General features: G+C 31.0%; 1 protein-coding gene across 1 annotated transcript; it reads right to left on the bottom strand.

The window, feature by feature from the left end:
* Positions 1–14,117: 14,117 nt before the first annotated feature.
* On the bottom strand, positions 14,118–14,866 carry LOC111995604 (uncharacterized). Its single transcript, XM_024027516.2, has one exon. It carries the CDS (start codon positions 14,791–14,793, stop codon positions 14,473–14,475), a length of 321 nt encoding a protein of 106 aa, XP_023883284.1. The 5' UTR covers positions 14,794–14,866; the 3' UTR covers positions 14,118–14,472.
* Positions 14,867–15,491: the final 625 nt, after the last annotated feature.

Raw genomic sequence — 15,491 nt, forward strand, 5'->3', positions numbered from 1 at the left:
GGGAGAAAAACAAATGGTGATTTTAGTCCTGATTTTGGACTCCCACAAGCTTCATTAGAACTTTCAGGGCATGGAACATTATGCTCATTCTGTTTTAGCCACATCCCATGAATGGTGAACTCGTTTGGCAAAATAATGTTAAAGTAAACATAGCCTACAATGCTATCGTTGCCATAACCAACACCCAATACGAAAATGAAAAACAATAAGAGAAACAAAGTATATTTCATTTTTGCGTTATAATAAAATAATATACGCGTGAAGAATGGGGATTATATATAGGTATGAACCACTCGATTTCTTTAAAAATTTGGGAAATTAATGGTTGCTAAATAAAGCAAATGATCGTATGTATCATATGCATGCTGATATAGTTCGTAAATAAAATAATGACGTTACCAGAAACTAATAATAATGAGATCATGAAATAATAATCCCTACCTTTGGATTAATTATTAAGGAAAAAATTTAGCAACAACCTTACTTGTAGCCTAATGCTACATCGCTCAATATCTTTTTATTTAATGTAAATTTTGAAAATCCTTCATTGAATTATATTTTCGCTTTATATTATTTATGTTTGCAAAATTTCTAAGGACATTCTAGGCTTTTGCCCTTAATTTTTTTTTTTATTTTAGCAAATTGCCCCTATTTCAAAAATATATAGGAATCTGCCCCTGTTTTGATACTCGATTACCTTAAAATCGAGTTTCAATGAAATACTCGATTCCTAGAAAATCGAGTTTTGCCCGATCAAACTTTAAAAAAAAAAAAAAATGCATGGAATATGATTTCACAGAAATCGAGTTTTAAAACACCACTATCGGGCTTAAAAACGTTACTATAGGGTTTAAAAACGACACTATAGAGCTCCCTAAACCTGGTATATAGCGCAATAAGACTTACAAAAAAAAATTTGCAGAAAAACGCCGCTGGTTTAAAAACGCCACTATAGGGCTTCCTAAAATTTTTTTGCAAAAAACGTCATTATAGGGTTTAAAAACGTCACTATAGGGATCAAAAAGGCCACTATAGGGCTCCCTAAACCTGGTATATAGGGCAATCAGACTCATAAAAAAATAGTTGCAGGAAAACGCCACTATAGGGCTTAAAAACGTCACTATATGGCTTAAAAACGCCACTATAGGTCTCCCTGAATATGGAGCTATCAGACTTATAAATTTTTTTTTGCATGGAACTCGATTTCCCTAAACTCGAGTTCCATGCAATTTTTTTTTTTTTTAATTTTGATCGAGCATAACTCGATTTTCTAGGAATCGAGTATTTCATTGAAACTCGATTTTAAAGTAATCAAGTATCAAAATAGGGGAATATCTCTATATAGTTTCAAAATAGGGGCAAATTGCTAAATAAAAAAAAAATTAAAGACAAAAGCCCAAAATGTCCAAATTTCTAAAAGAGCAAAAATCAATAGTTATGTCATTAATCAAATATTAAAATTTCAAGTCTTTGTTTTGTAATATAAAATTATGCATAAAAATAAATTTTTAAATTGAATAATAAACAACGTATGATCGACATGAAAATTGACATATGTGCTGTTGAACATAAAGAAATAAAGAACATGTGATTCAATAGCTAAATTTTCAAAATATACAGTTATTTAAATTTTTTTTTTTTTTTAGTGAGATTTGTAGCCAAATTTTATCCAAATATCAATGAAATGTCTATTTCACGGTTTGTTGATCTCTAACATGTGTTAATAACTTTCCCACCGAAGAAAAAAAAAGAATGTTAATATTTTTATATTAAATGTGACTACATTGTTTAAGCAAAATGACATATACAACCATTGATGTGATCCAATCTCTCATAGTTGCATTATATTATACAAAATGATCCCTAGCTATTTTAAAAATGTAAACCAAAACGCTGTTCTTTTCAAGTATTTGTATTAGAGAATTAACAATTTCGGAATCACTGCCACCAGTTTCTTAATCACATGAATATAATTTATTATTTTCATTATTTCATTCTTTGTATCAAATATATAAAATGGAGCGAATCTTGTTTGTGACATAATTTTTTTCTTGGCAAAAACTTGGTCCATTTTGGTCGTCGTTAGTCCCTTACGACCCACTTTGGTTCTTTTCAATCTGTTTTGGTCCACTTCTATCCATTCATTCCATTTCGGTCTCTTTGGACTCACTTTGATCCATTATAGTTTATTTCGGTCCATTTGAATCCCCCTTCGATTTGTTTCGGTCCCTTTGGATACCCTTTGGTGCAATCAATGCCGTTGGCAGGTGGTCACTGCTTATTTTCTTGTTAATGTCGTCGCATGCTCTTTTCTTCGTGCATGGGCAGAAGTTTATAGATACAATTAGGTGCATGCAAGAGTTTAACCTAAACAAAGACTATTTATATCTCCCCAGCGGTCTTCTTTGGCAGAACCAGCCCCTCTTTTCTTCTTTACTCGACACTTTTCACCTCTGCTTCATTCCACCACACTTTCAAAATATTCTATCATCCATTTTTCAACTTTCACTTCAAGAATGGGTAAAGGAGCATTTACGGCTTAATTAGGTAAAACTTCATCCAACCAGCCCCACATGATCTCCTAAGTTCCATAATCACTTGTCCAATACCTACACTTTTCATCATTTTGACTTAGGTAAAACGTTGTTTTAACATTTTCCTAAATTTTTTGTTAAGTGGAGTATGTGTACGCCTTTTTTAAAAAAATTTATTATTCTTGTGGTTGATTTTTTTTTTGTGATTCTTGTTGCTTGGGTTAGGGTTCACATTAGACTAATATTTGAAGTTTTGAGCCCATTTTCAACCCCCGAAATTGATATCCTCTCTTCAACCCATGGTAAGGGTCTATATATGTAAACCTGTTTTTTACACGAACCCGAGAATCCACCAAAGGGTGTGTGGGAAAATATGTTGATTGTTTATGATTCTGTCCATGTATATGTTGTTGTGTGGTTACGATTCCAACAATATAGATATTTTTAGATTTATGTGTTTCATGAATAGAAATGTTAATTTTTATATGTTTATATTTCCATCAATATATGTATTCCTATATGTTTATATTTCTATCGAAACAAAGATATTATAATTCAACTTCCTTCTCTAAAAAATTCTAATTCAACTGTGAATTTTTTAAAATCTTTTTCTAATAAAAAAAATATTGACTAGTGTAATATATATATATATATATATTTTGCTTACATATGTATTTATGTTTCCGTAATGTTAACTTCATTAAAACAAGTGTGTCTTTGCCCTGATACACTAATATTTTTGTCAATAAAAACGTTTGCTTTTGATAATATGTTTGTATGCACACTATGTCATATTACATATGCATTTGATGGTAGGGACATCAGATGTAATACATTAATGTGATCTCAATATAAAAATACAGTATTATATTATTTAGAAATGTGATGAGATTAAGATGATGTGATATACTTTATATCCTTATGTTTACTAAAGCAATCGTAAGTAAGATCGAGAATGGAGAGAATTTTTTGATAAAGGAAGCATGAAGAAGTGGGGTTCTAGATGAAATCTTATCTAATATACTATTCCAATTAATACTGCATCATATGTTTACCACTCCAATTGATCGCCTATAAGATATCATGTCCAAACCACCATTATATTATTTCTTTTAACAATGATCCTTTTCTATATTGATTTATTTCTCACATAGTTATTATGTTATTATTAGTCTAGACTGTAGAGATTGTTTGTGAATTTGAGGATTTCTCTCCTAGTATATAAATTTTCTCTTGTGGTTGTGGTATTTCATTAGATAGAGTTTATTTTCAAAATTCAACTTATTGATTGTGGGTTCCAGTAAATTTAACTGATAAAGTCTCTTGTCATCAAGTAAGAAATTTGGGATTTGAACCCCACCTTCATCAACAATCAGTTAGTATATTTGGCCTGATGATAAAGATTAATTATCATAAATTGAATGTCATACCATATATATCTTTTCTTTCATTTCATTTTGCTTTGCTTTCTTCAAAACCAAGGGAAGTAGAAGGTAGTTGAGCTTTCAATTCTGGGTTTTTAACACCTATTTGGTTCCCATGATAGCAAATTAGAATGAAATGAAATAAAAGATAATTTCAAATAAAAAATTTAACCCTAACCTTCTTCTTTTATGCTGACCTGGCAATTCATGTGACACAAAAATATTATTTTATTTTAGTTGTTAGCTACATCTGCATTTTCCATCCATCACATAACAACATGCTAGGTATGGAAATTACTCATGATAGGAAAGCAAAGAAGCTATGGTTATCACAAGAAAAATATTTTGAGCATATATTTGAAAGGTTCAACATGAAACATGCTCTTTGTCATGAAACATGCTCTTTGTGATCATGTAATGCGTTTCTTGAATTTTGATAGGATTAAAGAAATCCTATGCTCATATTAGAGGCCAAATTTTGTTGATTGAGCCATTGCCTAATATCAATAAAGCCTTCTGAAATGATTGATTATTCAGGGTTTTGACATCTCATTATTGTATTCATATTATAAGTCACATTTGGAATGCATGACTAGAATCTATTCTTTTGTACGTCTTAATTACTCCTCCTCTTACACTGGCTTAAAAAAAAATACCCTAATATTGCTTTTATATTTTCTGAGTTGGAATGCCCTTCCAATTAGAGTTTTGTTGATAAACAGGTTTCTTTCATCTCGTATTCTTAAGAGAATCAGGTACAAGAAAGGTCCACCGTGAATTCAACCTATTTTCGGTAATGGGGTCTTAAATGATCAACGTGACAAAGAAGCAATGGTATATTACTTGGTTTTGCTGTTTTTTTTTTTTTTTTTTTTTTTTAATAATAATATGAATCATTCGATCATCGCTTTTTTTTTTTTTTTTTTTGGGCTGAATAAGAATAAGCAATGGTATAATACATAATAAGATAATGTTAACATTACACATTATACTGTTATGTCTGGAAAATAAGAAACAATGACCAATTCTTTAAAATAAATAAATAAATCAAAGGAATAATCAACACAAGCAAATTGAAGGAGTATTAAATATGAACTTAACCTTTTAGGTGATGACACGTTGAAATATGATTGACTAAAATATATAAATATGAACTTAATAACATTACCTTTTAGGTGACACGTTGAATATGATTGACTAAAATATAAATATAAACTTAGTAACATTATTTTGCTTAATATGCTGACAGTTTAATTACTTCTGGTTTTTGGGAAACTGGAATGGTTCTCGGACACATGTAGCCTTGTAATTCAATTTTGGAGTTGGTTCCAGTTTTGTCCACGCAAAATATTATTTCGTACAGTTGTAATTTGTTAAATTGGTCCGTATTGCACCGTATCTGTGGCGTCAATTTGAAAGCCTTTTCAATTTCATCCTTGATGTCCATGCTTAGGTTGGCATGTCAGGCCGAATTCCTGTTTTAGAAAAAACCAAAAGAACAAAAAATTATATATATATAACAATGTTTATTTTTTTTCAACACAATTCAACATCATAATAGAAATGTAAACCATTATTTTTAAGTATCAATAAAACCTGATAATAATAATAAAAATGAAAACCTGCCGAATACAGTTTTGAGGATAGGGGAAGTTCTGCTGCTATAGAAACAACTTTTGCGAAGTACTCGGCTTGAGTGAAGGATGTGCAGGAGCCATGAGCACTCCATTCGTGACTCCAAAAAGGTTTGTTATTTGGATTCTCTACTTTAATTAAGCTTGGCCAGTAGTACTAGCTATGAGGTTATCATGCAGCTGCAAAAAAATGTGAAGAAAAATAAAATCCAAGACCACAACATAACAATAATAGTACTGGAAGTACTAAAATTAGTATTGGTAGAAAAAAAAAAAAAAATATATATATATATATATATTACCTTTTCTAAATTGAAGTAACGAGCTTATTAGAAATTTTAGGGCATGAGACCGTGTACCCATCCTTTTGTGGCCACATCCCATGAATGATGAACCAATTTGGTCGGTCATCATAACATGTTACTTTGCCTGTGTTGCAATAGGATTCTGGCCATTGCAACACAAGGTGAAAGTAATCATAGTCTATCCCCTCATTGTTGCCATAACCAACCCCCAATACAAATACTAAAACCAAAGAGACAAACAAAATAAGTTTCATTTTTGCTCCCTTACACTACCCAATCTCACAAGTCATGATAATAAAATAATTCACAAAGTATGGGGTTTATATAGAGTCCCCAACCAGCCTATTTGTTTGAAAATTGGTGAATGTTTAGTGATGTTACCAAAAATTAAAAAAATAAATAAATAAAAAACAAAAACAAAAATGAGACCATGCAATAATAATCCCTACCTCTAGATTAATTATAAAGGACAAAATTAGGCAAAACACTTGGATTACGTTTTCTTCTTATATTTTTCATACTTATGAAATTTCCAAAATAACAAAAATCAATAGGCATATCATTAATTAAATATTTCAATTTCAATTTTTAGTAGTCTAAAATGATGCATAAAAAATAAGTTTCTGGATCGAATAATAAATAACATATGATTGACACGAAATTTAGCATATGTATTGGTAAACATAAAGAACATGCAATCTATAGTTATATTTTTAAAATATATTGTTATTTTAATTTTCTTAGTGAGAGTTGTAGCCAAACTTTATCCAATTATTAATAGAATGTCTATTTCATGCTTTGTCCATCTCTAACATGTGTTAATGACTTTCCCATTGATTTTTTATTCATGCTTTTGTTAAAGTAAGGAGGAGATAACTTACCCCCTTTTTTTTTAAGATAAGAAACTTGTAACTTTTATTAAAATGAAGATAACTTACCATTTTATACCGTAGAAGCAATAATACCACTAAGTTATCCAATTGCATGCATGATATTTGAAATTTATTTAATAGTGTATATATATATATATATAGAAGTAGACTTTTGACTTCCAAAATCATAAAATCAAGGTGTTTAAGTCATTGAGAATTGATCATGTTTTTATTGTTAATTAAACATTTTCTCGTAGTGAAAGATGGGAAAGTAATGAAAACAAAAGATAACCACACAAAAATTAATCTAATAATCAATTTTCTATATTGGATTTTTTTTTTTTTTTGAAATAACAGTTAGAATAATTTTATTCCATAAATTTATGTTGTTCGTATACAAAATAAAGCACCTGAAAAAAAAAAAATTGACTGCATGTTAATTTAGTGAGAATTACAATATGGTATTTTAAAATTTACAAGAATTGTATTAGCTGAAAATGGATTTTTTTAAAGAATATGTTAAAAGGAGTGTAAAAAAGCATGAATATACTGCTTAAAATCATGGCTTCTTGTAATTTATATAGTGGGTGTTGCTAAGTGAGTTTAATTAAGCTTTTTTTTTAAACTAAATAATTAAGCTTGTTTTGATGCATATAATTTGATAACACTTCTTGGTAATATATATATATATATATAGAGTGTCTTCTTGGTAATATATATATATATATATATCAAGAAGACACTCAATTTAATATCACAAGTCTATTACACAGTCCAATATATATGTAGCACTTTAGTTTGGGTTATGTTTTTCTTTTCTTTTTTTAAATCATGCTTAACTAGGTTGACAAATTGATAGTTGATTGAAAAAAATGCAACCATCGGGTCCCTCTGCACTAATCCTATCATTGTGAATTATAAAAAATATTTTGACTTTAATGCAAAGATGGAGGAGTTGATTTTGAGTCCATTCATAAATGCACAAAATTGTCTCTTGTTCATGGTCATGTACCACAATGGCATACAGCTGCATAAGATGATGAGGAGGTTGCTACATTAATATCTTTGTGAGTTTTAATTACTTTGCAATACAAATAACATTTATGTTCCATCTTTTTATTATTTTTCATCATTTCCTTATTGACATATTTTTTTTTTACTTAATTTTACAAATTTCATTTTTATGTGTGTTTGTCTTTATCTATTCACTTGTAAACCACTTTTCTTTTGGACTGAAGTGAACCAAAACAGACCAACATAAACCGAATGGACCTAAATGCACTGAAATTGACCGAAGTGGATCCAGAGGGAAGGAAGTGGATCGAATGAGTCTGAAATGGACCAAAGTAAATCCAAAGGGACTGAAAAGGATCAAATGGACTGAATTTTACTGAAAGAAACCAAAGTGGACCCCCAAAAAAAAAATTGAGATAAAAATCCGTCAAGAACAAGATTCACCCCACTTTATATATTTGATACAAAGAACGAGGCAAAGAACATCTTAAATTATGTTTCATGTGATTAAGAAAATGGTGGCAGTGATTTCATCAAAAATGTTAGCCCTCTAATACAAATGTTTAAAAAAAAAAAACAATGTTTTGGTTTATGCTTTTAGAATGGCCAAAGATTGCTTTTGCTTTGTAGAATATAATACAACAAATGTGAGATTGCATCACATCAGTGGTTGTACATATCATTGTTCACAAGCGTTGTAGTCACATTTAATATTAAAAAATAAACATTCTTTTTTTCATTGTTCAATTTTTTCGTATGTAAACATGGGTTACAACTTAATAATAAATAATTGGGTTAGGCTAGAGGCCAATATTGATTCTTTGACTGAATTGATTGTGGTCTTGCAATAGTAATATTCATCTTACCGAATTAACAACAAATACTATATTACAAATTAAAATGAGATATTGTTTAGGGATGTACAAAACACATATATTTGAATAGGATATAGTTATTTGTGTTGCAAAGTAATTAAAACTCACAGAGATATTAATGTGAGTGCTAACAGCCTATATTTTAAGGCAGCAAGATCATAAGTGTAAGGTTGAAATTTATGTAAAACTGCTCTATTGTTAGAAAAAGTTGGCAGTTGAGCAATAAGAGGTACCAGTTGAACCCCGGATGTTTTCAATAAAAATTTCAATTGAGCCATAAGACTTTTGACATTCATGTTTCACTTAATTGTTTTTGTCTGAATCCTTTCTTATTTCAATGAGAACTTGATCCAACTGCACATCTTGCGAACAACGATCCAGCCATTCAGGTCGTTTTGTGTGCATTTTAATGCCTCTTCTTGTGTTTTTGTGGTATTCTCGTATTTGGGTCAACTTGATATAAACTAGTGCGATTTTTCTTTTTCTTTTTTTAACCAACATATTAAACGCAATAAACAAGTTCCAACTTCCAAGTACCCTTTTGGGGAAAAAAAATCCAAGTAATTTTTTTTTATAATAATAATCACATATACATCATTCTATATGCGAATCTGTGTGGGGGACATGAATGATGATAATCACTTACAATTAAGATTCTCAAACAGCCAAACAGGTGTTTATACGGAAAAGAAAAAAAAATGCAAGGGTTGGTCTTACAAAATATTATGCGCTGTCTTTTCATACCAATTTTTTTTTTTTTTTAATATAATACATTAGTTTTAAGTTGGATGAGAATTTAAACTTTGAATATCTTTATTGAAAATGCTAGAAGATACTAATCAATTGAATTATAAGGCTTTTTTTTAATGAAAATCAAAATTTTTTTATTAAAATTGCAGATTTTGAACAGACTATACTGAATTTCCAACTAATGCTTGCTTAGCTATACCACATCAAAGAAAACTTGAGGGGCAGAGCCTAAATAAACAAACCAGCCAGCTTGTTCAATAAAGACCAGGTTGCTAAGCAATGAGCTGCACCATTTGCTTCTCTTAGAACCTAGTTAAACTGTATATTCTGAGAGAGATTTTCCAGCCTAATTGTATCAACAATCAAAATTGCAATTCCCCGTGGATCCTCTCAAATATTCACCAATAAATAAAAAATAATTTTTTTATCAAAGGAAAACTAGAAAAGGAAAAATATTTTAATAATGATTGTTTGTTTTTCTGAGTTTTAAAGTGTATAAATCAGTAATGCCTATTTGGTATGTGAATTCAAATAACAGTTTTTAGCATTTAACAATGAAAACTGTCGACCCAAAAAAAAGTGTGTTTGATAGGAGTATTTGATTAAAAGTCTTTTTGAATCACAATTCTTAAATTTAAAGTGTTTAAACACTATATTTTATGAATTTTTCTGAAGTAGGTTTTAGTTTTTATGTAACAATTTTAAGTAGCATTATTGTAATTATTTTGAAAATTATGAAACCCAAATGATGTTGTCGGCACATAAAACACACTGTTTTTCTTAAAATATTAGTAGTTAGTGTCCCTTATGTAGGAAAATGGTCCCATGCATACAGCTTAATTAGGTGAGCTAATCAAGTTGCCTTGTTTAACATAATTGAATCTACTACTACTATATTTTGACGTACTGAGATTCCCATCCCAACAGACACAGAAACATTTAAAAAGCAGCCTTAGCTAGCTAGCGTGATAGTGCCTTTGGTGGGAGACAATCAAAATAAACATATAACATAAAATATATGCATCTAATGAACTGGGTTACTGGGGTATTAACTATTAACTCTTTGCAAGCCTAGGGCACTCGAAGAATTGAGCATCTGTAAGATTGAGTTATTTAACACACGAACTCTATTTTGGCCACCACTTTGAAAGCAAGTATTTTTCGATGTATATATATATATATATCGAATGGAAGAGCCATATGGATGTGAAACCTCTCAAGCAAAGACACTTCCTTGCCCAGATTCAGTGCAAATTAAGCAGGCTCCGGGACATCTATAGAAGCGTTATTATAGATTATGGATCCAGCAAGGAGAATATAGGGCCAAACAGGAGCAAGCTAGCTTTGGCCACTATAGAGGCCAATGATTTATTCGACCTCATATACACTACCAATTGAATGCAGCAAAAGACTTTATAAATAGTGTACAGCGCTTAGCACATTTATTAAGTTTTGATACTACTTTCATGAAAAATATAAAAATTTGTAAAAAAATTAATTGCTTTTTTTCAATAAAAAATTTATAAAAATATTTTTTTAAACTAATACCTTTAGAGCATTCGTTAACATTTCTCGTGTGATGATAGAATGATGAGTAGAAGCATAATCTTCCAAACTTGTTAATGTTCTGTTGGTCCTCCCAAGTCACCTTTGTCTCAGATCCTCCACCCTTTGTAAATCAACAATTTTAAATCAAATTCAGACCCACAGGGGCCACAGCACAACACAACAAACACGATAAAATGGATAGAATATATGAAGAAAAAAAAATGAGTGAAGAGAGAGTAAACCCAGAAAGCAAATAAAAAAAACAAAATTTTGAAACTTGAAGGCTTTAGCCACAAAGCCACAAACTTGAAGACTTACACAGAGAACAGAGGCAGAAAGCTGAGGGAGGCGGAGAGAGAACTAGGACAGAGTAGGGTTTTTTTCCCAAAAAAACAATCGGGTTGAAGTAGTGTATTTAAATGACCCAATGCCGACTTGACACCGACCCGAACCCGAAATTAACCCAAAATTTTGACCCGAAACCCGACCCGAATATTCTCAAACCCGCCCAAAATCTGTTGGGCCGGGTCGGGTCGGTCCAGGTTTTCGGGTGGGCCGGGTCCTTACTCAGTCCTAACTGAGATTCCCATCCCAACAGACACAGAAACATTTAAAAAGCAGCCTTAGCTAGCTAGCGTGTTAGTGCCTTTGGTGGGAGACAATCAAAATAAACATATGATATAAAATATATGCATCTAGTGAACTGGGTTACTGGGGTATATATTAACTATTAACTCTTTGCAAGCCTAGGGCACTCGAAGAATTGAGCATCTGTAAGATTGAGTTATTTAACACACGAACTCTATTTTGGCCACCTCTTTGAAAAGCAAGTATTTTTCGATATATATATAGAATGGAAGAGCCATGTGGATGTGAAACCTCTCAAGCAAAGACACTTCCTTGCCCAGATTCAGTGCTAATTAAGTAGGCTCCGGTACATCTATAGAAGCGTTATTATAGATTATGGATCCAGCAAGGAGAATATATAGGGCCAAACAGGAGCAAGCTAGCTTTGGCCACTATAGAGGCCAATGATTTATTCGACCTTATATACACTACCAATTGAATGCAGCAAAAGACTTTATAAATAGTGTACAGCGCTTAGCACATTTATTAAGTTTTGATACTACTTTCATAAAAAATATAAAAATTTGTAAAAAAATTAATTGTTCTTTTTATAAAAAATTTATATAAATATTTTTTTTAACTAATATCTTTAGAGCATTCGTTAACATTTCTCGTGTGATGATAGAATGCTGAGTAGAAGCATGAAAGAAAGAGCACACATAAAATTTTACACGATTCAGTCTAACAGCCTACATTCATAGTAAGAAAACCGTTGACAACTACATATTATATTAAGAACTTGTGTTACAATGAATAACCCAGTATATAGTTTATATAACTTTAAGCTAACCATAGACCAACCTAAAATTAAAATATGCTTGTTTTACAAATACATGAACCTACAATTGTTATTATAAATTTTTTTAGTGAGAGTTATAGCCAAACTTTATCCAATTATCCCATTTTTTATTCATGCTTTTGTTAATGGAAGGAGGAGATAACTTACCAAGTTTTTTATTTTTTTATTTTTATTTATTTATTTATTTATAAGAAACTTGTAATTTTTATTAAAATGAAGATAACTTACCATTTCATACCGTAGAAGCAATAATATCACTAAGTTATCCAATAGCATGCATGATATATGAAATTTATTTAATAGTGTATACAACGTGCGAAACCAAATGTATATAGATGTAGACTTTTGACTTCCAAAATCATAAAATCAAGGCGTTTAAGTCATTGACAAGTGATCATGTTTTTAGTGTTAATTAAACATTTTCTCGAAGTGAAACTTGGGAAAGTAATAAAACAAAAGATAACCACAAAAAAATTAATCTAATTACCAATTTTCTATATTGGATATATATTTTTTTTTTTTTGAAATAACAGTTAGAATAATTTTATTCCGAAAAATTATGTTGTCCATATACAAAGTAAAGCACCTGGACACACTTCCCAGGCTAGGCAATAGCCATACATTGGATTATTATAAATAAAATAAAATAAAATAAACATTTGACTGTTAATTTAGTGAGAATTACAATATGGTATTTTAAAATTTACAAGAATTGTATTAGCTGAATATGATTTTTTGTTTTTAAGTATGTTAAAAAGAGTGTAAAAAAGCATGAATATACTGCTTAAAATCTTGGCTTCTTGTAATTTATATAGTGGGTGTTGCTAAGTGAGTTTAATTATGCTTTTTTTAACTAAATAATTATGCTTTTTCGATGCATATAATTTGATAAAACTTCTTGATAAGGATATATATATATATATATATATTACCCAGAAGACACTCAATTTAATATCATAAGTCTATTACACTGTCCAATATATATGTAGCGCTTTAGTTTGGGTTATGTTTTTCTTTTCTTTTTTTAAATCATGCTTAACTAGGTTGACAAATTGATAGTTGATTGAAAAAAACAAATGCAACCATCGGATTCCTCTGCACTAATCCTATCATTGGGAATTATAAAAACTATTTTGACTTTTTTTTTTCTTTTTTTAGTACAAGATAAAATTCTACTTTAGTAGAGTCTAAATGTGTATGTGTATGAAGCTCTCACTTAGAGACTTGAACCCCGACCCTTACCCCCCACATCCCACAAGCACTTATACTTATAGAGTGACCATCGCACAAATAGTGTGTGGTGGTAAAACTATTTTGACTTTAAAGCAAAGATGTAGTTGATTTTGAGTCCATTCATAAATGTACATTGTAGGGACCCAATCTGGATTGAGTGTTGGGTTTCAGCCCAATAAGCCCAAACAATAAATTTATAGAGAGTGAGTTGACAGGCTTAGGTGCTGGCCATCGATCACCAAGCTCAAACTTTTTCTTATAAAAAAGGCTAAGTGTTTCCTTACAAATGGGGGAATGCTCCTCGGCCTGTGGCCGAGGAGGCCTTCAGGTTTTTTCCCTCCCCCCCTTTTCTCTGGCTTTACTAGCTCTTCTTTTATAGTTTTCATCTTCCTATCTCCTGCTTCCATCTAAAAAAAAAAAAAAAAACCTGGGATTGAGGCAGTGTGTGTGAAACTGGTGATTGGACCAGCCACAAGATTATTTACAAAACAAGTCGAAGTCATACCCACTAAAACATTATGAGCAAGAAAATATGCTCACTTTATCATTTATTCCATGCAAATAACTATCTTACGCTGCTAGCATCAGTTTTAGGCAGAAAATTACTACATAACATAGACTACAAATCATACTGACCACGAGGCCAAAACACATATAGAGAGAATGGACATGAACATGATTATGGCCTATTTTAAGCTGCTAGCATCAGTTTTAGGCAGAAAATTACTACATAACATAAACTACAAATCATACTGACCGTAAGGCCAAAATACATATAGAGAGAATGGACATGAACATGATTATGGCATATATATATGCTCACTTTATCATTTATTCCATCCAAATTACTTCCTTTACTAATACTGATCAGGCCACAAGAATGCCCCCATTGCATATGCCCTCTTTTCATCAAGAGTGCCTTTGAAGCTTAGCCCATATTGGCTGAGAAGAAGGTCCAGTTTCGATTCCTCCATTTGCTCATAGTCAGCTTTCTTGTAGCGTGGATAATGAAGAGGCATTTGGAACCCTGAAGCTGAAGGTTTCATTTCCTCGCAAGCTGGTTGCATCATCTCAGGCACTCCATTAGGGGTCCTCAAGCTGCTATTGACATGCATATTAGTGATTTTTGGTGACCCTAGAACATGACATGCAGAGTGAAGAAGCCAACTCAAAGCCATCTCTCTCTCTCTCTACCTCTCAGACCTTATGAGAGAGAGACACAAAGTTGCTTGAGTTTGTAAATTTATATAGGCAGCAATTAGCAATAAGACCCGTGAACGACAAAACTGGGTAACTTATGCATTAATACAAGGAAAGTTTGGAATTTATGCCATTTTTCAATTTAATATCTTTTCGTATAGAAGCCACGCCCTATACAATAATAAAATAATAATGACTGAGTTGCGTATTGAGGTACTATGACCCTACTATGAAACCTTTGACGTCATCTTCAATAATGTTGAGTGGCTTTGTAATTAAGCTTTCTACAGAGACCTTATTAATGGCTTTGTTTTGACATAAACCTATGCAATAATGCATGGAACCTGCATTGAGTGCGGCCAACGCATGGGTCCTGCAATTGATGGCGGCGTGATGCAATTGGGAGTCTTTAGACTCCGTTTGATTAGAGGGGTGAAAAAATAAAAAAATTATAAAAAGATAAAAGAGTGAGAGAATAAAAAAAATTAAAATTTTTTTTATTATAAAATTATTTATACTTAATTTCAAACTTTTTTTTTAAAACATCTTATAGCTTTTTTAAGGGGTTCAACACTATTTTCAAATATAAATAAATAATCTAATACTGTAAACCATACTATTATATATTATTATATTGTTATTACTGTTATCTATACAGAGCTTTAAATCAACAAAA

The sequence above is a fragment of the Quercus suber genome, unplaced genomic scaffold (assembly GCF_002906115.3).
Source record: "Quercus suber isolate HL8 unplaced genomic scaffold, Cork oak 2.0 scaffold_103, whole genome shotgun sequence".
NCBI classification, from domain to species: domain Eukaryota; kingdom Viridiplantae; phylum Streptophyta; class Magnoliopsida; order Fagales; family Fagaceae; genus Quercus; species Quercus suber.

Excerpts from the sequence above, each read along its gene's own strand:
- LOC111995604 (XM_024027516.2), bottom strand. The coding sequence starts at position 14,793 with ATGGCTTTGAGTTGGCTTCTTCACTCTGCATGTCATGTTCTAGGGTCA.